At 56.3% G+C, this 24,395-nt stretch overlaps 1 protein-coding gene and 2 long non-coding RNA genes across 7 annotated transcripts in view; 2 read left to right on the forward strand and 1 right to left on the reverse strand.

Annotated features, from left to right (window-relative positions):
• The window catches only part of ZDHHC3 (zDHHC palmitoyltransferase 3), a 54,624-nt gene extending 39,355 nt beyond the window's left edge, over window positions 1–15,269 (forward strand). For 3 of the 4 annotated variants that reach the window (XM_082706000.1, XM_082706003.1, XM_082706002.1), the window contains 2 exons: window positions 3,513–3,643; window positions 13,190–15,269. In XM_082706000.1, the coding sequence (XP_082562126.1) occupies window positions 3,513–3,643; window positions 13,190–13,447 (389 nt within the window). In that variant the 3' untranslated portion in view covers window positions 13,448–15,269. Of the gene's footprint in view, window positions 1–3,512; window positions 3,644–6,112; window positions 7,808–13,189 lie in introns of those variants that run through there. The other variant, XM_082706001.1, reaches the window with a different exon arrangement.
• LOC309851209 lies at window positions 34–22,597 on the reverse strand. Its single transcript, XR_014304671.1, has 2 exons — window positions 22,496–22,597; window positions 34–4,694 (listed from the first exon to the last, which is right to left on the reverse strand). It is a non-coding gene; the product is annotated as an uncharacterized lncRNA (long non-coding RNA).
• On the forward strand, window positions 16,842–23,249 carry LOC309851198. 2 transcript variants are annotated; one of them, XR_014304669.1, is made up of 3 exons: window positions 16,842–17,519; window positions 22,406–22,605; window positions 23,128–23,249. It is a non-coding gene; the product is annotated as an uncharacterized lncRNA (long non-coding RNA). The 2 variants fall into 2 exon arrangements; XR_014304670.1 differs by lacking the exon at window positions 16,842–17,519 and adding an exon at window positions 21,385–21,427.
• Window positions 23,250–24,395: the final 1,146 nt, after the last annotated feature.

The raw sequence follows: 24,395 nt of genomic DNA on the forward strand, positions 1-24,395 counted from the left end.
CGGAACCTACTTTAAAAAAAAAAAGAAGAAGAGGAGGAGGAGGAGGCATTTAATCAAAAGTCATTTCATTCCAATCTCACAGAAATCCATTCTGAACTTTCCTTTTCTGTGGGTGTTTTTTAACTGCTTCACTACCAATCCATGTTAAGATCGCAGAGCAGCCCTTTCTCCTTCCGTGCTATCCCTTTCGTGCGCAAACACTGAGGAAGGAACTCTGTCCAGGAGGCCACACGAATCCTGGGGGAAAAAACAGATGCTGGGAAAACCGATGCTGTCTTATGATTTTAAAGAAGAAAAAATATAAGAAGGAAGAAAAAAAGGTCTTAACAGAAGCTGGAGGAATTAAGAGAGGCCACGGGCCAGACGAGAATCTCGCACACAAACTCCGTCCGTGAGACAAGTGTCTTGAGCCAAAGCGTCAGATGGGTCCCCTTCATCGCACCATCTTCCAGAACTTCACTCTTCCCGTGCCTCATGTCTTCTCGGGCACCAGCTTGCTGTTCTTGTTCCCCAGAACTGGGGAGGCCGTGGGAAGGTTGGGGTCTTTAGCCCCTGGCTGGGCATGGAGAGGCTGGCCACCACCAGCCTCTCCTCCCTCGGTGGGCCACCACCAAAGGAGGAGAACCCCACAAGTCTCAGTCAGCCTGCGCTGCCGTGTCGGAATGCCACAGTTCCGGAGTCCTGGAGATTCAGGAACACGGTGCCAGCCGATTCGGTCCCTGGGACCGCCTCTCAGCCTGGCTTGCAGACGGCCAGCTTCTCAGTGTGCTCATGTGACACTCACCACGTCATGGGCCACCCCTCCCCCACCAGCTCCTGACCTCACAGAACCCTCATCTCCACCCAAAGGCCCCATCTCCAAATAACATCACACAGTGGGTGGGGCTCCCACATATGAACTTTGCAGGTGACATAGTTCAGTCGGTGTCACCGTGTCTCCCAGGTTTCGTGACTCCTGCAGTTCTGGACGCAGCCAGCCAGGGGGAGGGTCAAGCTGGCAGGGAGTAGGGAAGAAGAGGAGGGGGCAGGTGGATTTCTGCCTTCGGACCATTCTGCAGAGCCAGGCAGGGCCCCAGCACGTTCCTTGGTGACAGTTCTGCGAGGGCACACACCCTGCTAGGGCCCCGGGATCCAGTCAAACTCCAGATGGGGCCTTGGCAACTTAGCAACGCAGTCTGACCGGGACGTTTACTAAGCCCGTCGCTCCCTCCACCCGCCGCTGTCCGGTTAACAGACTCAGGCAGTGACGAGAATGCTCTGGACCCTCTATGAGGCAGAAGTGTCGGTCTTTGGATCCACAGCTGTCAGGGGCCTTGTCATTACTGCCCGCTGAGAGCCAGCTGGGGCGCATAGGGGTTCAGCCAGTCCCCAAGCTCACAAGAAGAAGGCCGTGATTCAAGCCCCGGTCTGGAGTGGGCTCGTCCAGCCCTGCCTCCATGACCCCAGGGCCTAGGGTCCTCCCTGAGGACTGTTGATTGTCTTCAGTCAAGATTCCTGAGGGAAGAGGCTTGAGGCAGCAGTGCCTGTGGCCGCTAGGCTAGGAGGACAGTCCCCAGCACAGAAGCCTGAGATTGGCCCAGTGCGACAGTGACCACCATCACTGCTCAGCCGTGGACGCGCGGCCTCGCATCCAGCTCGTGTAAGAAGGGGAAGGGGTGTCCATGGAATGAGGGCACTTTGAGTTGAGATGTAACGAAGGGTGGAGTTAGCTCATTTACGTTCCCTGGGTCAGGTTCCTGCCTCCCGACCTCCATTCGTAGCTCCTGGGGCCGGCCCAGGACGGGAAGGATCCGAGTGGCTGGGTGAGGACGGAGAGTGGACCCCGGTGCCAGGCTCTGCCTCCCGGGACAGCCGAGGTGGGGAAGGAAGGAGCAAGGCGCCTCCATCCCATGGGCACCCCCTGCGCGCTTACGCTGGGCCCGGGCCAGCCTGTGCGGATGTACTCACGCTTTGTCAACCGCGCCTCCCAGCGAAAGGGAACACTACAGCTCGGAGAGCCCCGGCCGTGTGCCCACGCTCCCGTGCTGTCTGGCTCTGCTCCAAGACGGCCTGTACAGCAGGGAGCAAAGCCCCGGCCTCCCAGGGCTAGAGGTGTGGTGGGCAAGGCAGACAGCAAGCCAGGACAGGAGCAAATGGGACGCCACGGGGTGCGGCGCGGGAAAGATGCAGGGGCCGCGGAAGATTAGTGGGGGCATCTTAGCAAGAGCTTGTGGTGGGGGGTTGGCTTCGGGATCCTCACCTTGCTGTGTCTGCCTGACTGGAACCCTCGTCCTGCCCGCCACCCGGCCCCGCGCCCAGGCGACTGCCACACCCGGAGCCTCCAGGGGGCCAGCCCAGCCAGGCCCTGCCCCCAAGAAAGCCAGAAGGGACAGCGCTGTGGACGATGTTGCGCCCTGAGTGCAGCGTGAGGAGGTGAAGGCGTCTGGACGGGCTGTCGCTTCCCCCGCCACCCGGATGGTGGCAGCGCCGTGTCTCCGGCTGGTTCTGAAGGTCCCGCGAGGGAAGCAGCAAGGAAGCCCCAGATTCCTCAAGTTCCCAAAGCCCAGGAAAGCCCGGACCTGCCGTCCCAGATCGGACCCCTCCGGCCAGGGCAGCAGGCCTGGGCCCTGGGGCAGCGAGAAACATGCACCACAAGCCGGGCCGGGACCCCCGTCTCCCAGTGTCGTCCCCATTCCCCCAGGCACCCCCACCCCCACTGTCTGCGGCGGTACCTCAGTTTTCCTCTCCCGTCGTGGGCCCTTCTATTTTAGACTTAGTCCAGACAGAGGCTTCTGCTGCTGCTGAAAGTAGAAGCACCTATCTGGTCAAACCTCGCTGCTCTGTGAGGAGGGGGTGGAGGCCTGGACGGGGACAAGGACTTGTCTGAGGTCTCACACACACACCCCTGGCAGCCTGGGCTCAGAGAGAGGTGGGGAGATCGAAAGTAGCCACTCCTGGGGGTGGGGGGGGTTCCCAGGGGCTTGTTTCACCCCTAGCTCCGGGCCAGGCCCGGCAGCCAGACTGCCCCCTCGTAGACTTCGAATCCCAAAACCCCTGAGTGCGCCTCCAGATCTGCCCTTTCCTGTCCCCCAGAAGCAGACAGAGCTGCAGGAATGTCCAGGAAATTCGTGGCCGAACCAGAACCAGCCTGAGGCCGCCCCACCTGTGCAGCCTGTGTTGTGCTCTCTGAGGGGAGGGGGCTCTCCCTGTCTTCACGCCTTCACGCGGTGCAGCCTTTCTGGGTCCTTGTACAGGCACCGTACTTGGCAACAGGGCACAGACACTGGCCGGGGAAGGAGCAGGGGTGAAGGCGTGTCCGGAGGGGAAGCCCCAAGGGCCTGTCCTGTGGAGAAGGGCCTCCCCGAGGGAGTGCTGGCGCAGCCGGATGGTGCTGGCCAGGGCCAGGGCCAAGGGCACATGGCACACATGGGAGGAACCAGGTCCTGCAGGGCCGGAGGCCAAGTGGGGCCCTGGGGACGTCGAGTGGCGGGCAGGGGACAACAGCCCCAAGTCCCACACGACCCTTCTTGCAGAGTGCAGCTCCTTCTCGCCGCCGACGACAGTGATCCTCCTCATCCTGCTGTGTTTCGAGGGCCTGCTCTTCCTCATCTTCACCTCCGTGATGTTCGGGACGCAGGTGCACTCCATCTGCACAGACGAAACGGTAAGCGGGCGGCCTGTCCCTCGCCTCCACTCTGCGGCTTGAGGGGGGTCCCAGGGCGGATGCTGCGGGGAGGGCTCCGTGCGGGCCGGACCTGGCAGCCCAGCCAGCCAGGCCCAGGAGGGAGGTGTGCCGGCCGTGTCCCCCCATTTGCAGTAACTCTGGACTTACACACACACACACACATACACACACACACGAGTCTTTCCTTGGGGCCGGCATAGCAAGTCACACCAGGAACGGGGCCTAGCAGCCTCGGTGAAGTGCCCTTTGCCAAAAGTCCTTCTGTCCTCCCATGATGGCTCCGTGTGACACGCTCTGCTGTGTCAGGCGCTCTGCTGGGCACAGGGCCACGCTTCCCATCTGAGAACTACAGCCCTAGGGAGGGGATGATGGACAAACGGTGCCTGAATCCAGCTGGAGTGGGCAGGGTCAGCTTCCTGGAGGAGGTGACTCTGTGAGTAGGTCCCAAGGGCAGAGTCAGGAGAGTCTGCCTCAAGCATCCCCGAGCTCTGGGCCCCTGGCGCCCACCTGCCCACTAGGTACCGCCGCTTGGTCCGGCTCTGGTTCTCGCCCATTTTCTCCCCCTCCACCCCCCAGCCCTACCTCCACCCTCCCCATAGCTCCTTCTCTGGGAACTTCGAGGCTGCTGGCAGGGGCAGGACTGGAGCCCACTCCCCTGGTGCCATGGCCACCTGTCTGTCCTAAGTGTCCAAAAGCCTCCAGGTGGTCAGTCTGTTGCTGTGACATGGACCTTTCTTCCTTTTTGGCTCTGGGTTCCAGGTGAGGGGCCCCAGGAGGAAGGGGCAGCACTGAGCTCCTGTGGGGAGCAGAGGCATGAGGTCCCAGGCCCTTCCCGGCACTCCTCCTGGCTTCCCAAGCTCCCCTCTGGTGGCAGGTAGCAGCATCAAAGGGGCTGCTGGTCAGTCCGCATCAGATGGAGGCTCGTAGGGAGACAGACTCCTTGCCACTGCTGTTGGGACACCATCTCTTGGACCTGTGGGAATTCCCAGTGGTTTAGAATGTTTCGGGGGGCTCTCAGCAACTTTATCTTCTAGAAGAAATAACATCATAAGAGTTTCTGTAAAAACAGTAGCCAATGGTATAGACCCGGCTGTGTATCCAAGCAGGAAGTGTGACCAGCTTCTCTGCCCAAGACCACAGAGAACCCAAGGGTGACTGTCATTCCCCCCCCTCCCTGCCCCCCCACTGTTGCCTGCGGCGCCCCCACACAGCCTGCAGTCTGGGGGAGCCAGAAGGACAGCTCCCACACCCTTGGCCCTGGCTCTTCTTCCCCTTCCGGCCCCTTCCTAAAGGGAGTTGTGTTGGAAAGGAAAGCAGAAAAGAAGGAAGGGTGCGTCTGGAGAAAGCGCGTCTTCCCCTCGGCCTGGACCCTCCCAGCTCCCTGGCCTGAACAGAGATTTGAGTCAGGCTGAGCCCTCCTACTCCTCCCCGTTCCTCCTCCTCCCCAGACACCAGGGCAGTCAGACCCCCGGCCAGGCGCCTGCCAGGCCACGTCTCTCCTGTTCTCCGAGCAAAGACACATCCTCGGGCCCTGCCCTTTGTCCAGCTCCATCAGAAGAGGGAGAAGGGAGGGAACAGGCTTCCTCACCAGCCTCTTTTCCTGTGAGCCTCGGCGTGGGGAGCAGCCCAGGCTCTGGGCACCCCCCAGCGTGGCTTCTGGGCCCACTTTTTCCGAGAGAAGCACTAGGAAGACCGTTGCCATGGCCGGGGCTGGCTCTCTGTCCAGGCAGCCCCTCTAACCTATACTAATCCCTTTCCTTCTCCTCTGTGGTGGCTTCTCTCCTCCCCCACAGTCTCTGACTCCTGTTGGACCTTCTCAGGTCGGCCTCGCCCACCCCACTGAGCCGGGTGCTTCTTGACCTCCAGGCTGGGGGGACTAACAGCGCCCGAGCGGGTCCTTTCATTTGTTCCTTTTTTTTTTTTTTTGTCTGCAAAGTGGTCATAGTCGTGTCAAACTTGAACCTACCCAAATTAAAGGCCAGCATTGGCTCTCACGATCACAAGCCCCTGCCGGCTCTGAGGCTTCTGGCACCAAAACCCTCACAGCATTCCCGGACCATAGCCAGGCCCAGTGCCAGGCCCGGAGCGCCTCGGTACCGCCCCGCGTGCGCACATGGTGCGCCTTCAAACTTAGCAAGACACCCCGACACGCCTGTGGGAATCCAGGCTCCGCAGCCTCTGGATTTGCTCATTTTCCCCCTCCCTCCCTGGAGGGGCTTTGTAAATATATGCCCACATACCCCCACCCCCGCCACCCCCCCAAAAATGAAATTTTTTTTCCTTTGACACTTTTTATGAGAGAAAGAGAAGGAAAATGTACGATGTAGGTAGGTTTGCGGCTTTAAAAGGGAGCACTGACGCCATTCACCTCAGGCTAATGGACAGCCCTTCCCCAAAAACCACAGCAATAAAGAGCTTGACTGAAAGTATGATTGTTCTTGTTTTCAGGGAATAGAACAATTGAAAAAGGAAGAGAGAAGATGGGCTAAAAAAACAAAATGGATGAACATGAAAGCCGTTTTTGGCCACCCCTTCTCTCTAGGCTGGGCCAGCCCCTTTGCCACGCCAGACCAAGGGAAGGCAGACCCGTACCAGTATGTGGTCTGAAGGACCCTGACCAGCATTGCCACCCAGACACAAACCACATCACAGCACTACCGCCCCCTCCGTTCTCATGAATGTTTAAATCGAAAAAAAGCAGAGCAACTACTCTAAAACTTTTTTTTTATGTCTCAAGTAAAATGGCTGAGCATTGCAGAGAAAAAAAAAATGTCCCCATGTTTTTATTTTTAAGAGATCATCCTTTCTATTTTTTTGGTGACCGAAGCTGCTCTTTTTTTTTTTTTTTTTTTTTTCTTTTTTTTCTTTTTTTAAAATCACTTCTCTGGCCTCTGGTTTCCTCTCTGCTGTCTGTCTGGCCTGACTAACGTGGAGGGCGCTGTCTCCGGGTGGCCCGCCTCTACTAACTGAGGGAGCCGTGGGCTGGGGCACGGACGGACCACCGGCCCTGACGCCTGGTGGGGGATACTTAGGAGAGGCAGGGGGGCCCCCCAACTCCCGCTGCCCAGGAGGCGGTGGCAGGCGCCCCCACAGGACTTAAAACGTTTTCACCGAAGACGGATGCTTACTCTTTGTGGCCGAGACGGGCAGGATGGGCCGGAGCCCTAAGAAAGGCCCTTGGCACAGCGGCCTCATCCCCCAGTGTGGACACGGTTTGCCTCCTTGTACTCCACGGGCTTGGGGTGTGCAGAGTGACTTTTGGGAGGGTGGGATCAAGGGGGTCTTATTTGTATTCTGAATCACCAATTATATTCCCGCGGATTATTCGGAAGAGTATGAAGGAGAGACGTTTTTCCAGCTCAAAATGCCTTACACAGTCAAAAGGAGAAAACAAATGGTGCGGTTTCAGGTTTCCTTTGTCAGGTCTGCTTCCTCTTGGCACCACCTCCCCTCCGCTCCCCCCTCCCGCTCGCAGGTGGCAGGTGGCCGGTGCGCTGAGTGACACCGCTCACCGCCCCCAGCGCACAGCCGTCCTGTCCTCAACCCCCTCCGCCCCCTTTTGTAAATCCCTCAAGTGGGTTCCCTCTGATGTCTTGGACACCTGAATGCGCACGTAGCCACATCTTCTCTGTATTTTAACCTGGGAGGCCGCCGTCCCTGCCTCGGGGGCTGACGGGGATGTGAGGGGTCCCCTCACAGCCCCCAGATTTCTGAAAGCTAGCAGATGGGCCCCCCCCCCGCCCGAACTAGCGGGACCGAGTGGCCTTGCCCCGTCCCCCCGGCACTTCCCGAATGAAATCCCACTTCCAAGAGGAAAGCCGGAAGAGAGGGGGGAGCTGGGGGGGCCCAGGGACAGGGAGGGCCCGGCCAGGGCGGCAATCCCAGATGTCGGAGGACTGACCATCTGTGACTCTGTACACGTGGATTTGGTTTTTTGTAAGTGATCACCACAAACCTCCTTTTTGAGCTTGTGCCGGGGGCGGTGGCGGGGGTAAGGTGTACGAAACCCAGTCCGGGACAGGGAGGAAGCTCGCCGAGCCGCCGTGTGGTTTTTCCATGAACCGTTCAGTGGAACATGCTGCCTCTTTTCACTTCTGTCCGTGCTTCCACATGGAAACAAAATGCAATAAAATTTTTCCAAAACCTGTTGTCACTGAGCCGTGTTCTCTCACAGCGCTGCCTTCAGGCCGAGCCGTGCTGGCTGCCGTGGGGCCTCTGTTCCGGAGCTCCTCAAGCCTATTTGTTTCTGCTCCTCCTCTTGAACGAGGTGTCCGAGGCGTCCGCTGCGCTGTCTTTAAAGAACCTGTTAGCTGCCCGCCCTTGACCGAGCCTACCCCTGCCACCCCCGGCCTCGCACTGGCTTCTGCTGCCTGAATCCCCAGTTACAGAAAAGCCTTCCAGTCCGCAGAGTTTGCTGGAGCTTGGGGCCCCGGGAGGGAGGGACCCGTTTCCTTCTGCAGACCCAGCAGAAAGCGGTGTCGAGCTGGAGGAAGGCACTGGAAACCTCCACAGACCGTCCCAGCGCTGTGAGGAGCTCGTCTTCATCCCTCCCGTGTCACCAGAGACCTCCACGACCCTCCCCAAGGCAGTCAGCCCCGACTTGCCTCTCCTGTGCTCTTGACGCCCTAAGTCAAGGCTGAGGTCTGGAGCGTCTGTTTGGTGTTTTGTTTTAATGCTGTATTTAAATCGAGTTCATAGTGTTTGTTTCCCACAGGCTCCCCCCCACACACACTTTTTACAGTTCGCTGAGGCGTGTGAAGTGTGGCTGTTCAGTGACTAGCGCGGTTTCGAAGGCTCTGGCCTGCTCCCGCCCCTCAGGAAGCCGTCCCTTGGGTCCTCCTGACAGGGGGGGAATATTTTGTATATTTGGGATGCCCTCCAAACACTCCATCCTCAAGGCATTTTTCTTTTTTTAAGTGATCCAGGTTAGTTCTTTTCCCCATGGGATGTCTGAGGAAGGCCGTAGATGGTGCTGAAAATGTATTGTTTTTTTTTTTTATTATTTCTATTGAGTCCTAAACATAGAAATTCATCATTTAAACCTGGAAATGCATCATTTAAACCTGGCGTCCTAGGCCTGTCCTTCCCAGAGAACAAGGCTGCTTTAGACATCCTGTGTGGGTCTCCCTCTGTTCAGCCAGAGGGAAATGCCCTCGGAAGCTAGGAAAACCCCGGGTTTCCCTGTGGCTTTCCTCGCTCCCTCTCACTGGAACGGGAGACATTTTGGGGGAGCTCAGGGACCAGGAATGGGGCTGTTGTCAGCAGTGGGGTGACCTGCCACCCACACAGAAAGAAGTGGGCATCCCTGAGGGCCCCCAGTCTTCCCAGACGGCTGAGGAGAGAGGACGTGTCTCTCTGCACAAGGGTGGCCCAGGCTTTTGGCTTTGGCACAGGGGCTCCGGTGGTGCTGGGGGTACACCTCTGGGCAATGAGCCCGTGCCAGCCATGGTCTTTCAGAGCGTGGGCCCTGGAGCGTGGCAGGGAAAGAGAAAGGAAGGCGACCTGGCAAGCCGGATTAGGTGACTCCTTCCCAGCCATCGACTTCAGACGGTGCTTCTAGCAACCTGGCTGAACATGCAAAAGGCCGCTCCCTCCGGGCAGATGTCTGCCTCTGTGCCCAGGCTTGGTGACTTCGTGCCTCCAGAGTGAATTTGGGTAGCAATGCGGGTGCTCCATCTCCTGTTAGTCACACCATTTCCTCTCAGGAATACTTCGTCTCCAAAGAACCAAAGTGACACGCCTGGAATGACCAGTTTTGCTCATCCGGGCTCAGCTGCCAAGAAAGTCACAAGCCACCTTCCACCGTGACACGGAAGCCAGCCCCAGGCCAGTCTGCTGTGTCCCCAGGGGAGGCTTCGTTCCCCTGCCCTCTCCCTCAGAAAACTTCTCGATGGCACGACCGCTGTGAGCACCCCAGCAAGTCAGTCACTCCAGGGGTCCATCCGCGCACACACAGGAGCTAAGGAGGAAGGGGTGTTTGCCCCATGCTCCGACACGTGGACATAGGGTGCCCCAAAACTCTGCTGCTGACCTTATGCAGCCTGGCGACCGGGCATCAAGGCTCTGGACCCCCTCAGACTCGGGTTCAAATCCCTGCTCAGCGACTTCCTTCACGTGTGACTTGGCGCAGTAGCTGACTTAAGCCTCCGTGATCTCACGTGTCAAACCAGGGAGGCCGTCTGAATCACAAGGTCATAGTGAGGGTCAAATGAAAGTCGTGACTGTAGCTGTGACAAAGCCATCTGGCACCCGGCATGGCTTCCATGAACATTAGCGCTGCCACACCTCTCCTCTTCAAACCACGGTCACAACAGCTTCTGATCCATGGGACCAGCTTGTTGGTGAGAAGTGACCTTTAAAATAAATAAATAAATAGAAATGCGTGACAGTTATAGAGTAAGTATCATTTCATGAGACTGTGCTGTGGTGCACAGTTGTACGGAAAAGTGTTGCCTGTTGTGGGTCGAGTACAAGGATGTGAAACGCAGATGAAGAGAGAATGTTCTCTGGCTGTCCAAGGAGGAGGGACACGGCATGGGCAGCAGCGTCTCTGACTTTCGCCCTCCGATGATGTGGGGAGTCGAAGGGGCAGGGGGACAATGAGCTCTTGCTCCGTGGGTCTCAGAGGAGGCCTTACAAAGCCTATGCTCGGGGTCTCTGCCTCCCTCGGGAGCTCTCGTCCTGGTACGTTCATTCTGGGGACTCTGGTGTGTTCCCGTGCAAATGACAGCTCATGTGTCATTGTGGCAGAGGAAGGCCCAGAAGCCCCCAGCCACACCCTCCCTTGCAAGAGCTGTTGGCTCGGCCGTGCCGTCCTCCCCAGGAGTCAACCATTCTGCTCGCTTGGGCCTGCCCTGGGTATTAACTGTTGTCCCCGCAAACCTCCCGCCGAAGGACTTTGCATTTGGAATATTGTCTTCGTCCAGACTCAGAGTTGACCCGGATGTTTGTCCATTTAACCTGCTCAGGAGCTTCATCTGGTGGACGGGCTGGGCTCTGATCTAGAATGTTCTTACGAGTTTGGTGAAGAGGCTGCGCGTCGCGATGAGTGCTTGCCATGGAGCACCGTCGTCCTGAGGGCTCTTCTGCCTCATCTCCCTCCCCCGCTTTTTCCTGTGCCTTGGTGATCAGCACGGGTAGAGTGAGAATTCGTGGGAGGGCTGGAAACACCCTGGGCAGAAAGAAGGCAGAGACCAGTTCTCACCTGGGTTCCAACAAACAGCAGAACAAGTTCTGGCCACCATAGTGGCCTCTCAGACCCTTCTGTTTTCCTGCTTGCCAAGTTGTCGGTACCAACAGCCACCTCCACTCGGGGCGGTTGTGAGGACCCCACAATCATGGCTTTGGGCCAGTGTGCACACAGTCAATCTGGGTGTCCCTCTGTCGCCTGCCCTGCTTCCTGAGGATGTCCCTGCTTCCCTGAAATCATGCTTCAGAAGCCTCTCCGAACAGGCTGCAAAGCATTGCCTGGGAGGAGAATGCAACATCCCCCAAAGCAAGTGTCTCCAGTGGCCCCGGTGGCTTCCGCTCAGCAAGGAGGCCTGGAGAGCGGCCGGTCCATGGGCATCAACAGCATCGGGTGCCCTTGATCTAGGAGAGGCTCCCTCAGGAGTTGCCAGCAAGGTCTGTTTTCTGAAACAGCTCTGCTCTTCTGACCATGGCAGTAACACCCGCTCATTGGTGAAAGCTTGAGACGTGCGAGAAGTCCGCAGAAATTAGTACAAATCACCTCTGACCCCATCCCCAAAGGTACCCGCAGGTCCCGTGATGTCCTGTCCAACTACCCTGGCCTCCTCGCCTTGTCGCCAGTGGACAGGATTTTCCAGGGTGACGTAGAACCGTATCAACACCGTTTCTCGGAGCTGAGTTGTGTTACACTTTGTAGAACGGCAGACTCAGCCATCCTGAGCGGGTGTCTCGACTGTTCCCAGCTTGTCATGTTGTCCTTCAGTGTTCAAGACTCTCTTGCTCACATCTGTGTGTGTCCGATTATTTTTTTTTACCTGTTATTGTGACATAATTTCCAACTTAACAAAAAAGTGGCAGAAATCGCAGAGAGCTCCTGCGTATGCCTCCGTCAGCCTTTCAACATGGAACCGTTTCATATAAACACAATACAGACACAAAAACCTGGGAAACTATGGATGCGAGACCCTTAACAGACCTACGGGCTTCGTTCCGGCTTCTCCACGTGCCCCACCGAGACCCTTGTCTGTCCCGTTGCCTCGCTTGTCCTATCCGTGTCGTCTGCTCTAATCTGTGAATCCTCCGTCTTTGTCTTTCCTGAACTTCACCCTCCCTTTTTTTTAATTGAGATGAAATTTACACAACATAAAATCAACCCCTTTAGCACGTGCCGTTGGCCTACAGCCATCGCCTGTGTCTGCTTCTGAAGCATGTTGGTCAGACTTTGACCCTCTCGAAGATCAGAGGCCAGGTACCCGGTCTAACGATTAGATCAAGAGTGTGCGTTCAGGGCAAGAAAAGCCCGGAGGTGATGTTACCTGTGATTCGGCTCAGGTGACACCCACCCGGTTCCGTCCCTGGTCTGCCCTGTGTCACTAGTGTCTTCCAAGGAGATACCCTGAGATCAGCTTTGTCAAACGACAGGTTTTTTCAAGAACCGAGAAACTTAAATCTCTGAGATGAGGTGGGAAGAGAGAGTGCTGGAGAGGAACTGGCCCGGAGGCTGGGGCAGGCCTCAGTCTGTGGGTGTGCCTCAGTTTCTCTTTCTGCATAACAGAAGGGATCGTACCAGTTACGGGAGGCTCTTGTGTGGCAAAGAAGAGAGAACCCAGAACGAGATCCTCAGAGGTCGTTCTGAGGTGGAATGGGTCGTGTGCATGAGCAGTGGCCGTGCCTCGCAAACCCTTGGCTTCTGGCTTCTGGCTTCCAGCAGAGGCGGAGGAAGGCAGGGGCCCGGGTGGGGCTGGAAGCCTTTGTGGAGGGGGCTGTGGTCTGGAGAGCTGACCTGACTATGCCTTTCACTCCTGCGGGCTCCTCCCCTTTCCCCTCACCCTCTTTCTGTGGCCTGGCAGCTGAGACGCCCAGAGACAGGTGAGTGGGCAGCTTGGGAGCAGGGGCGCATCTGCCGCCGGAGCAGGGCCCCCCCCACAGCGACCCTGCGCCCCCCTCAGCTGCCCGCCGCATGCTGGGCACACAGTCTGCTTCCGCGGCCCCCGTGTTTGTACCCTGCGCTCTCCCCTGACTGCCTGCACCCCTTCTTCATGCCGAGTCTGCTGCACCTGCTGGGGGCCGTGGCCCAGAAATGCCCAGGGAGGGCTCGTCTTCTTAGTGTTCTCGGGGGCGGTTAGTCCTCGGCCCTGGGCCCCGCAGCAGCCTGGCTGGCAAGGCTGGGCAGACCCCGGCCCCCGCTTGCTGTGCCACTCCCCACCGCTCCCTCCAACCCTGCCCGTGCCCCACCGGCCCTCAGGGCTTCGCAGCCCTGACCTGGCCCAGTCCGGCTGTGTCCCTACCGCGCCCCCCTCACCCCTGCTGACCTTCTGTATCCCGTTGTCCCCCCAGGGCATCGAGCGCCTCAAGCGAAAGCACCAGCCCAGGGAGCGCAGGGGCAGCTGGAAGTCAGTGAAAGAGACCTTTGGTGGGGACTTCTCCCTGAACTGGTTCAACCCCTTCTCCGGACCCTGCGACCCAGAGCCTCTCAGTGACAGGGACTGGGTGCGGCAGGCGGCCTCGCTGTCCGAAACAGACAACACGGAGACCACAGAGGAGCAGTCGGAGGAGAGGAAGGACGAGGACTCCGTGGAGGTGACAGATGAGTGAAGCTGCCGTGGCGGGGGGGGGCCAGAAACTGGAAAGCCGCTGGCAACCTGGACGCGGGCGTCGTGGCCCCGGCGTGGCTGGGACGTGCCGCCCTGCACCCCAGCCCCCCACCCATCCCCGCAGGCTGCTTGCGGCCACGGCCATCCCCTGTATACCCTCCTCCTCTCCCCAAGTTGGGCCAGGTCTTGGTGAGGGGCGGACGGGGGCAGCAGGAGGAGGAGAGAGTCCTGGAGGCCATCCAAGAAGAGTCTGCCCTGCGCGGGACGGGGTGTCCTTCCGAGACGGGGCGCCCCCCACGCACCTGCCACAGCCCCACCAGCAATGAAAGCTCTGCACGGAGCAGCGCAGGGGCGGAAAAGAACTTGCCTTTGGCTTTTCTCGGGATGTCTGTCTTCTTTTGGGGATGGACGGAGCCCGAACGATGTTAGGATGGAAGGACAGAGCAGGGCTGGCCTTGGGGACCCAGGGCAGGACACCCACATCCGAGCAGACCAGCCTGGAAAGGGTGCCGCGTCCCAGCTGCTCCCTGGAGAGGCTCCCCCCGAGCCTGTGAAAACTAGGAGACGGGTGCGGCTGCGCGGGTCCGGCTCAGTCAGAAGAGGACCCCGCACCGGGCTAGTCACTGACAGCAGTGCCACACTCAGCCCCCATTCCGTTCCACAGACAGACTCGGCACGGAGGCGGACAGCGGGGAGCCACCCAGCGGTCAGGGTTGGGGAGAGGCCCTGTGGAGAGGGGGACTGACCTCCGCCTGGACAGAGTCTCACAACCCACACGGGCAGAACTGACCAGAAATCTCTCGGGCCTGGGTTTTAAGCCCACTGCTCACAAGATAGGGTCCATTTCATCTCTCTGAGGGGGATGGGTGGTGACCACAGACTACAGACCGATGAACCAGGAAGACAGACAGACGGACACACACACACACACACCCCACTTTGTCAGGATGAGCCTGATTGAAGCCCAGGGTTACCTACTCAGAGGGGCTGGTGTTCCCAGAGTCACCTGTCCTGATCCCGGCGCAGGGCCCTCGGAAGACATCCCATAAGGGGTGATGGCAGACCTCCAGAGCCCCCAGGCCGCGGGCCTGTCTTCCTGGTCCGCATCAGCTTTATTTACTTATGACGATGCCGAGAGACCTGGTCAGCTCCAAAGGCCATGCCCTTGCCATCTGGGAAGGCCAGGCCCACTAGCCACTCTGGGAGAGCCGTTGTCCCATCACAGAGGCCTGTCCTTTGTTGTCCTAACCTGGAAAGCAGCCTGGGGTTGAGGGGTGGGGGGCAGACAGCCGACTGGATACCAAAGACTGTGCCCCGTGGAGAAAGGCAATGCTACCCCGGGAGCCCTCAAGGAGGTGGCCATTACAATAAGGGAAGGGGGTCCTCTGGTCACCGGGGGCAGCATCGGTCTCCACTGACTTAAGGCCGGTGGTCAGAGGGCTGCTGAGATTCCAGCGGCCCCGGAACCAGCTCTGAGTGCCTGGTGGCTACGGGAGGCCTGTCACCCGTGGTCAGACGGGCCCCCTGCCCACAGAGCTCATCTCGAGCTGGAGCTCGGCGGCAGGAGTCCTGGTTCGGGGGCCCCAGACGGGGCCACGTGGGAGCTGTGACCCACCCAACCCCGAGCCTCCTGTCCTCACTGTCCTCCCGTCACCACTGACACAGTGGCCTTCCCTCCAGGCGCGGCTGCTGCCAACAGCCTAACACTGTGCTTGCTTCGAACTGACAGGATCGCAGCTGTTGTCAAAACGACGAGGGCCACAGCGGGGGAGACTGGGCACAAACCCCCACCTTATGCTCTGAATAAAAAGCTTTTTGCTTGACCTCAGTGGCTGGAGTCTCCTGTCTTCAGCAGGAGATACCCAGCTGGACCCTTGGGGGGTGGAGCCCTTCCTCTTAGTCACCTCGAGGGGACCTCTGAGAAAGTCTCTCTCCTCCAATCCCCGCGCCGGAGACAAGTGATCCCACACAGGGAGGAGCTGTGGATGGAGAGTTACTCACCCAACTTCTTTGGGTTATCCCTCCAGGGGGTGATTTCTAGCAGAAGGAGAACTCACCTTTCAGGCAATGAACATTTATTGAACACCTACTGTATGCCAGGGCGCTGGGCACTGGGGGCAAGAGGGCCAGGCATTGAGGGGTTTTGACTTTAGAAAACAGGCCATCGCCCCCAAATGTCATGCACGTTACACACCGAATAACTCCCCTTCAACCCAGGCCTCTGCCAGGGTGGGTCTGGCTGGGGTTATTGCCTTTGAGAAGAGCCCATCCCCCAACCCCGAACCCCCACCCTCGGCATCCTGAGTAGGGCCCAAGGAAGAAGGCCCACCTGTCAAGAGAGGCCCTTGACCTGGGAAGTTCAGAGGGCCGATGGCTCCCCCAGGGCCCACGTGTTCCCCAGCACGATACCAGAAGAAGCTTGTTTGCAGAAAGAAAAAGCAATGACCCAGGGGACCAGGCAGTCCTTTTGAAGCAGTCAGGAGTTTAATTAAAAGCATATCGATCACTGGAGCAAGCCTCTGGAGGGCAGAGCAAGAAGGAGCAGCTTCAGTTCACAAAGCAGGGCTTTCAGTGGATGTGAGGAGGAACCTCCCCCCGGAAGGCAACAGACCCCTGCTCAAGGGAGTGGGGAGCTGCAGGCTTGGGGTCTCCCTCCCCTGCGCCTGCCCAGGACTGCCGCGCATGGGAAGCTGTCCTTCCCGGGCTGGGCCGGCCTTTACCCTGGGGCAGCCTGCGTCCCTGCCAGAGTGTCTCCAGGCCAGGGGACACCTCTTGGGGTGGGGGTGGGGATTTCCTATGCTGCCCCCGGGTCCTGTGCCCATAGGGGCCACCAGCACTGGTGACATGAGGTGGTGGGCAAGGTGGGAGGCTTCAAGTGGGGCCCTGGGGGGTGTCGTCATTACTCCAAAGGTCAGGAAAGGGCACCCTTATTTGAAATGCTCCTGGGGCGCCTGGGTGGTTCAGTGGGTTAAGCCTCTGCCTTTGGCTCAGGTCATGATCTCAGGGTCCTGGGATCGAGTCCCGCATTGGGCTCTCTGCTCGGCGGGGAACCTGCTTCCTCCTCTCTCTGCCTGCCTCTCTGCCTACTTGTGATCTCTCTGTCAAAAAAATAAATAAATAAAATCTTTTAAAATATTTTATTTATTTATTTGACAGACAGAGATCACAAGTAGGCAGAGAGGCAGGCAGAGAGAGAGAGAGAGAGGAGGAAGCAGGCTCCCCACCAAACAGAGAGCCCAATGCGGGACTCGATCCCAGGACCCTGAGATCATGACCTGAGCCAAAAGCAGAGGCTTAACCCACTGAGCCACCCAGGTGCCCCAATAAATAAAATATTTATAAGAAATAAAAATAAAAGTAAAATAAAATAAAGTGCTCCTCCTCCTGGGCTGGTCCATGTCAAAATCCCCTTGGCTGACCTGATCCGTCTGTGCCCTGGTGCGGAGGCTCCAGGGTCTCAAAAGCAGCTTCATGCCTGGGGAGCAGTGCATGGGGAGGACAGAGGGGTGCTGGGGTGCATGGTACTCGCTTGGCCCTGAGAGGGCTGCAGCGGAGGAGACGGGACAGAAGCAGCAGATCCAGCAAATTCATAAAACAGGCCGAGGGCCCCGTCCCCGGCGGCTCCCAGGTGAGCCCTTCCTGCAAAGGGAGGCAGTGGCTCTAACCTGAGTGCTCATGCTCCTCAGGGCGAGGGCGCCAGCCCAGGACTCTGCATTTACACGCACCCGCAGCTGATACAGGAGCAGAGGGCCACGGGGCCACGTTTTGACAAATACTGAATTTCAGGAGCAGGGGACACCTGCCTGCCTGCAGCTCCCCGACCCTTAAAGGCTGAGGAGTCCCCAGAGTGGAACCTTGGGGCTGGGGTGGGGGGGTCTGGAGACTGGGCTTGTGCTAGAAAATTCCTGGGCAAGGGAGGCAGGCGGCGAGGGCCGTACCATATAGGGTCTCTGCTATCTCTCGCAGCTGGATGTCCACTGCGAGGTTCTTCCTATGTCACATTCTGAATCGCAGAGGGTCTCACTGCGTGTGGGGTGCCCCGCGCTATTGGCACAGAAACGATGCCAGGCAAGGTGAGCAGCAACCGGGGTCTCCCCATCCACAGGTGCTGACCATGCCCTTCTGGGAGCCCCCAGACCCAATTCCGGGGGAGTACACCGTGCTTGTCCTGCACGTTCATCTGACACACATCGAGGGGTGGCGACCGTGTCCACCCACAGGGGAACAGAATGTTGGTGGCACAGCCCAGCCTGGCCACCCCCCCAGGACCCCACCCCACCCCCAGAGCATTGCAGAACACACGGGGTCCACGGCCTGTCTGGATGGGCTCCCAGAAGCCAGTGCACGTACCCACCGTGTGACCTGGGACGGATGCCCACCTGTCCGTGCCTCAGTTTCCACCTCTATGAACCAGTAATCTTTAAAACACCTCCCTCCCTCTGGGCTGGTTTCACAGATGACATGTTGATGCCTGTTGGGGCATCTTCTGTTTTGAAATTAGCTGGAAGTGACCTCCCTCTCTCTCACCCTCCAACAAGCCCCAGCTGGTCCTTCCACTTTACCAAAGCCAGAGAAAGGGCAAAGCCATTAAGTTCCTCTTTGAAAGCATTTACGACAGTGCTTGACACATAGTAAGGGCTAGGTAAGTCATGAGAAAATAAGTAAGCAATCTTGGAACCACATGCCTCCTCTGCTGGCCCGCGCACAAATGTTCTTTGCAAACTTCATCAGGCCTGGTGAAAAGCCCAGTCACACTCCCTCCTGCTTCCCGAATATCAAAGCTCTTGGTTTGTTAAATTGGGGTTTTGCAATAGGCCACAACTTTCGAAGCCTGTTCTAGAGGTTGCTGGGTTTTAAAGATTATTTATTTATTTATTTATTTGACAGGGATCACAAGTAGGCAGAGAGGCAGGCAGAGAGGGGGAAGCAGGCATGATCCCAGGCTCCCTGCTGAGCAGATATCCCGATGTGATGCGGGGCATGATCCCAGGACCCTGAGGCAAAGGCAGAGGCTTTAACCCACTGAGCCACCCAGGCGCCCCAGTTGCTGGGGTTGAATTTACAAGGAGCCTCAAAAGAGAGTGTGGCCTGGGCCTCTAGCGACCTCTCAGGTGGCGTGGCTGGACGGCGCTTTCCACCCCTCCAATCAGAAAGAGCAAAGGCTGGTGCGCCTGGACTGCTCAGTTGGTTAGCCGTCTGCCTTCCGCTCGGGGCATGATCCCAGGGTGCTGGGATCGAGTCCCACATCGGGCTCCTGGCTCCGCGTGGAGTCTGCTTCTCCCTCTGCCTCTGCTCCTCCCGCTTGCTCGTGCTCTCTGTGCCCGTCTCAAGAATAATAATAACTAAAATCTTTAAAAAAAAAAAAAAAGAAAGAAAGAAAGAAAGAAAGGAAAAAAGGAGGAAAGTCCATCCCCACAGCCTGGAGTGGCCAGAAGGAAGGTCTGGCTGACACCATCATCACCCCGCCCCCCACACCCCAGCTGCAGGTGTCCTCCTGTCCCGCCTCCTGGCCCCAGCCTGTTCGTGCTTGTGCCTTCAGGACCCATGCTGACTTGAGAGCAATTGGGGGGAGGGAAGGCGGACAGACGCTGAGCCCCAAGGAAACCTGCAGAAATCCTAATGGGCAATTCTAGGTCCTAGGGAACAAAGTTAATTCCTCTTCAGGTGGGCTGGGCAGCCTCTCACATGGGCTCCTGGGATGGCTGCCTCCTGCCTTGCGGAACCCCCTCTCCTAGAGTGTGGGCTGTGCCTGGGGACTCATTTCCAGAAAAGAAAGCAGGAAAAGTGCTGCGATGTCACTTCTGAGATTAGGTTACAAGGCGCCTGTGACCTCCGCCCTGAGTGACGCCTCTGCCAACCCTGCCAGCTCTCAGAGCCCCTTTTTAATTATTTTTTAATTTTTAAGGTTTTATTTATTTGAAAGAGAGAGTATGGTTGGGGCGTCAGAGGGAGAGGGAGAAGCAGACTCCCTGCAGAGTGGGAAACCCGACACGGGGCTTGCTCCCAGGACCTGGGGATCATGACCTGAGCCAAAGGCAGACCCTTTAACCGAATGAGCCACCCAGGTGCCCCTTGGAGGCCCTTTTTAAAACCATTGGTTCGGGGTGCCTGGCCAGCTCAGTTGGTAGAGCATGAGACTTGATCTCGGGGTTGTGAGTTCAAGCCCATTTTGGGTATGGAGATCAGTTAAAATCTTAAAAAAAAAAAAATTCATTCGGCTCTATCATGACCTCCGGGGACTCCCTGTTGCTCCTAGAATCAGATCCACCCCCTTCCTATTGCCCGCCTAGGGCCCTCCGTGGGCGTCTCCAGCCTGCCCACCCTCCCCCGACCTCCCAGCAACGACCAGGTCTCTGGTCCTCAGAGGACACCATTGGGTGGCTGGCGTCCCCTCCCTGGGGGCCTTTGCACTCGCTGCGTTCCCAGCCAGGACCCCTGCTCTCAGGTCTGCCTGGGCTGGGGCAGGGCAGGGGAGTGGCTCCAGAGAAGCCTTCCCCACCCCGGCTGATTCAGCCCCACCTGATTCGGTCCCACCAGGGGACCCTTGGGCTTTGGTCGCTTCAGCGCATGAGTCCTTTTCTGAAATTGTCTTGTACTCTTGTTGGCTTGCGGGTCCTACTCCCTCTGTTAGAACAGGCAAGTGGAGGAAAGCAGGGACGTGTTCCCAGAGCCCGGGGGGTTCCCAGGATGCAGTAGACAGACAGCAGGTGTTTGCTGAGTGAGTGATACAAGGTTACATAGTAGGTGCTCAGTAAATATTTACGGGCGGAATGCACTGTAACCGGGGGGACACCGTACAGCCCCTGAAGTCAGGAACAGTGATGTCCTGGGTCTCTGGGCTGAGCAGATGGCCCCTGGCACGGCACACAGCAGGTGCTTGCTTCATCGTGGCCACAGGGAAGGGCGATGCTTCCAACTGTAATCTCCACCTGCACCTTGCAGGAGACCCTATGCCTCCCTCCTAGAAAGAGCGAAAGGAGTTCTCTCCTAGGCAGGGGCAAAATGTATCCTCTTGTATAGATCTGTTTTGTTTCTATGGTTTCCCATAGAAAGAAGGGAAGATGCCTTTCAAAACCAACCAGCCAGCCAGCCAACCAACCAAACTCTGCTCCTATTAAACTGTTCATCTCGGGGTGCCTGGGTGTCTTAGTGGGTTAAGCCGCTGCCTTTGGCTTGGGTCATGATCTCAGGGTCCTGGGATCAAGTCCTGCATCGGGCTCTCTGCTCGGCAGGGAGCCTGCTTCCTCCTCTCTCTCTCTCTCTGCCTGCCTCTCTGCCTACTTGTGATCTCTCTCTGTCAAATATATAAATAAAATCTTTAAAAATAAAAAAAATAAAAATAAAATTAAAAAACAAAAAACTGTTCATCTCAGCCAATCTGATGCGGGGGGAGGCTCTCTCGTTACTGTTTTGATGTTATTTCATGACAACCCCTATTACAAGTAAGACTGAGTATCTTACCACTGACCACTCTCGGCTACAGAATACTGCCCACTCACCGTCTGGGATGTGGGTCATTTTCTTTGGACCCACAGGAGCGCCTTTTTTTTTTTTTTTCTTTTTTTAAATTTCTTTGATAGACAGTGAGGGAGAGCATGAGAGGGGAGAAGGTTGGAGGGAGAAGCAGACGCCCCATGTTGCTGGGAGCCGGATGCGGGACTCCATCTCAGGACTCCAGAATCGTGACCTGAGCCGAAGGCAATGGCTTAACCAATTGAGCCACCCAGGCGCCCCATAGGAGCTCTTTGTAGGCTTCAGAGTAGCTTCTGTTTATTCATTACCTCCCCGCTCCGAGTTCTGCTACACATTTTTTTAACTTTTCTGCAGTTGGTTTCTCTATCTTCCCCTTTGTTTCTAGGTTTCCAGTTTCCTGGGAAACATCTTCCCTCCAAGATGGTTCTTCACACTGCCTTCGTTTTCTTCTCTGCTTTACAGTTGCATCTTTGGCCTTTCTGGAATTTATCATGGACAGCGGCATGAGGTAGCGAACCAGGCTTACTTCTCTCTAAAAGCCAACAGGTGGTCTCAGCGTGGCGAATGGCACGATCTCCCTTTTATGACCCTTTAACCACACCTCCCACGATTGCCTGGGTCCCTGAAATGTCCTGATGTCCTGGAGGCGTTTCGAGAATAAATGCAGGGCGGCTCATGGGACCACAGTGTAGGCAGCGTGACCACACGGGGGCACCGCAGGCAGGTGGTGATGTTACCTGGGTGAGCCCAGCAGCACCAACCCGCTGCCACCAGCACCCCAGCACTGGTGGGACATCTGCTGGAGACAAGTGTTTTGTTTTGTTTTGTTTTGTTTTTAAAGATCTTATTTTATTTTATTTTTTTAAAGTTTTTAAGATCTTATTTATTTATTTGACAGAGAGAGAGATCACAAGTAAGCAGAGAGACAGGCAGAGAGAGAGGAGGAAGCAGGCACCCCGGTGAACAGAAAGCCCCACCCGGGTCTCAATCCCAAGACCCTGAGATTATGACCTGGGCCAAAGGCAGAGGCTTACTTCACCCACTGAGCCTCCCAGGCACCCTGGAAACAAGTTCATTATCCAAAAGATGTTTGCAAAGATTTTCAGCCTCTGTAAGGCCTGTCTGTGTCTTCTCTCCTTGCTGTGGTCTTAATTTGCATTTCCCTATCTCTAGTGAGATTGAAGCTTTTCAAATGTTTATTACCTGTTCTCGGTTTCCCCAGAAGCTTGGGTGACCCAGGCAGTTAAGTACCTGATTTCCCGTTTTCACTCAGGTCCTGATCTCAGGAAGGAGAGGTCAAGCCCCGCATCCGGCTCCAGGCCCAACGCAGAGGCTGCTTAAGACTCCCTCTGTCCCTCCCCTCTCTGCATGCTGTCGCTCTCTAAAAATAAATCTTTTTTTTTTTTTTTTTTTTAGTGTTCAGCTGTTCAAGCTTCCTCTTCTGTGAATGATCAACTCATGCACTTTGCCCAATTTTCTTTTTGAGGTGTATTGTCTTTTCTTCATGATTTGAAATGTAAGGAACTTTGAGAAAAGAACTTCTACGGGCCCCTCCGACCACATCCAGCCACCTTACCTGGCGCTCTGCCCACGGACGTTTAAGTCCTGACCTCTGCGAGACGGGAGTGAGATGTCGGCACGCCTTGCTCAAGTGAGACGTTGAGTGTGCACCAGACCCCAGCTCAGGTCTTCCTTTTTCCTTCAGTCTCCCCACTGATAGTTCACTGCCCCTTTTGTCCCCATCTTCTCTGCCACCTACTGACATAAAATTTAGGGGCCCCTGGGTGGCTCAGTGGGTTAAAGCCTCTGCCTTCAGCTCAGGTCATGATCTTAGGGTCCTGGGATCGAGCCCCGCCTGAGGCTCTCTGCTTAAGCAGGGAGATTTCGTAGGAAATCTCATTGAAAGTGACTTCACCGCTGGCTGTCTCCAATCCCTCTTCCTGCTGTTGGGCTGGCAGAAAGAAAGGGCTACTTAAGATGGCCAAAGTCCCTGCCACAAGGCCTGAGCTCGGACAGGAGAACAAAGACCCAAGCAGGAATCTGAAAACCCTCCCGCCCCGGGCTCCCGTGGACCAATGGGACCCCGACGAGCAGATGAAATATCCAAATAAGGGAAACTTGCCAAAAGACCCCCGAACTCCCCTCAAGGCCCCTTAAAAGCCCCCTTCTCCCTGCCTTGGGCGAGACTTCCGCCACTCTGCTTTACAGAGTCGGGGAACCTCGCCCGAGGGTGCCCACCTCCTCCCGGCGCAACTGTCCTGGCTCCCCTTCTCCTAGCCCTGAAACTTCGCTGGAGAGTGTTTTTAATAAATCTTGCCTTGCACCCACTTTGCCTGGTGTTGTGTTTTATCTCGCCAGAAAAACTTTACACCTGCCATTCCCTCTTTTCTCAGTTTGGTTTGGTTTTCATTTGAAATTGAATTCAATTTCAATTTCGATTCAAATACAATTAAGACATAAAATTTAGGGGGCCCCTGGGTGGCTCAGTGGGTTAAAGCCTCTGCTTTCAGCTCAGGTCATGATCTCAGGGTCCTGGGATCGAGCCCCTGGGATTGAGCCCCGCATCGGGCTCTCTGCTCAGCAGGGAGCCTGCTTCCTCCTCTCTGCCTGCCTCTCTGCCTACTTGTGATCTCTGTCTGTCAAATAAATAAATAAAATCTTTTTTTTTTTTTAAGTAAATGACAATTCAACACTATGTCGTGCAACAGTCCCTACTTATCCATCTCCAGAACGTTTTTGCCCCAAACTGGAACTCTGTCTCCATTGAACACTAACTCCCCATTCCTCTCCTCTCTGTCCCAGAGCAACCCCCTTCCTACTCTCTGTCTCTGTAAATTTGCCTCTCCTTGGCCTCTCATGTAAGTGGGATCAGACAATATTTGTCACTTGGTGTCTGGCTTATTTAGCTTAGCAGGCTTTACAAGGTTCATCTCTGCAGCCCAGTGTGTTAGACCTTCATTCCTTTTTATAGCTGAACAGCCTATTGTATGTATATTACCACATTGTTTATCCAGAATGTTTCCACCTTCTGGTCATTGTAATTAACATATTATGAACACAAGTATCTGTGTAAGTCTCTGCTTTCAATTCTTTTTGTGCATCTGCCAAACTATCCCCCACCATGGTACCATTTTACATTCCCACCAGCAATGCACAAGGGCTCCACATTCTCCACTCTCACCAAGACTTGTCATCTTTTGTGGTTTGTAGCCTTCCTAATCGGCATGAGACGCTATCTCATTGTGGTTTAGATTGGCATTTTCATGGTGACTAGAGACTTGATCATACACAGATGGCCAAGAAACCCCTTCCATGGGCTTCTTGGCTATCTATGTATCTTCTTTGGAGAAATGTGTGTTCATGTCCTTTGCCTGCTTTGAAGTTGAATTTTTTTGTTGTTGTTGACGAATTGTAAAAGTTCTTTATATATTCTGGATATTAATCCCTTTTCAGATCTATAATTTGCAAAATATCTC

This window comes from Mustela nivalis (assembly GCF_964662115.1).
Source record: "Mustela nivalis genome assembly, chromosome: 1".
NCBI classification, from domain to species: Eukaryota; Metazoa; Chordata; class Mammalia; order Carnivora; family Mustelidae; genus Mustela; species Mustela nivalis.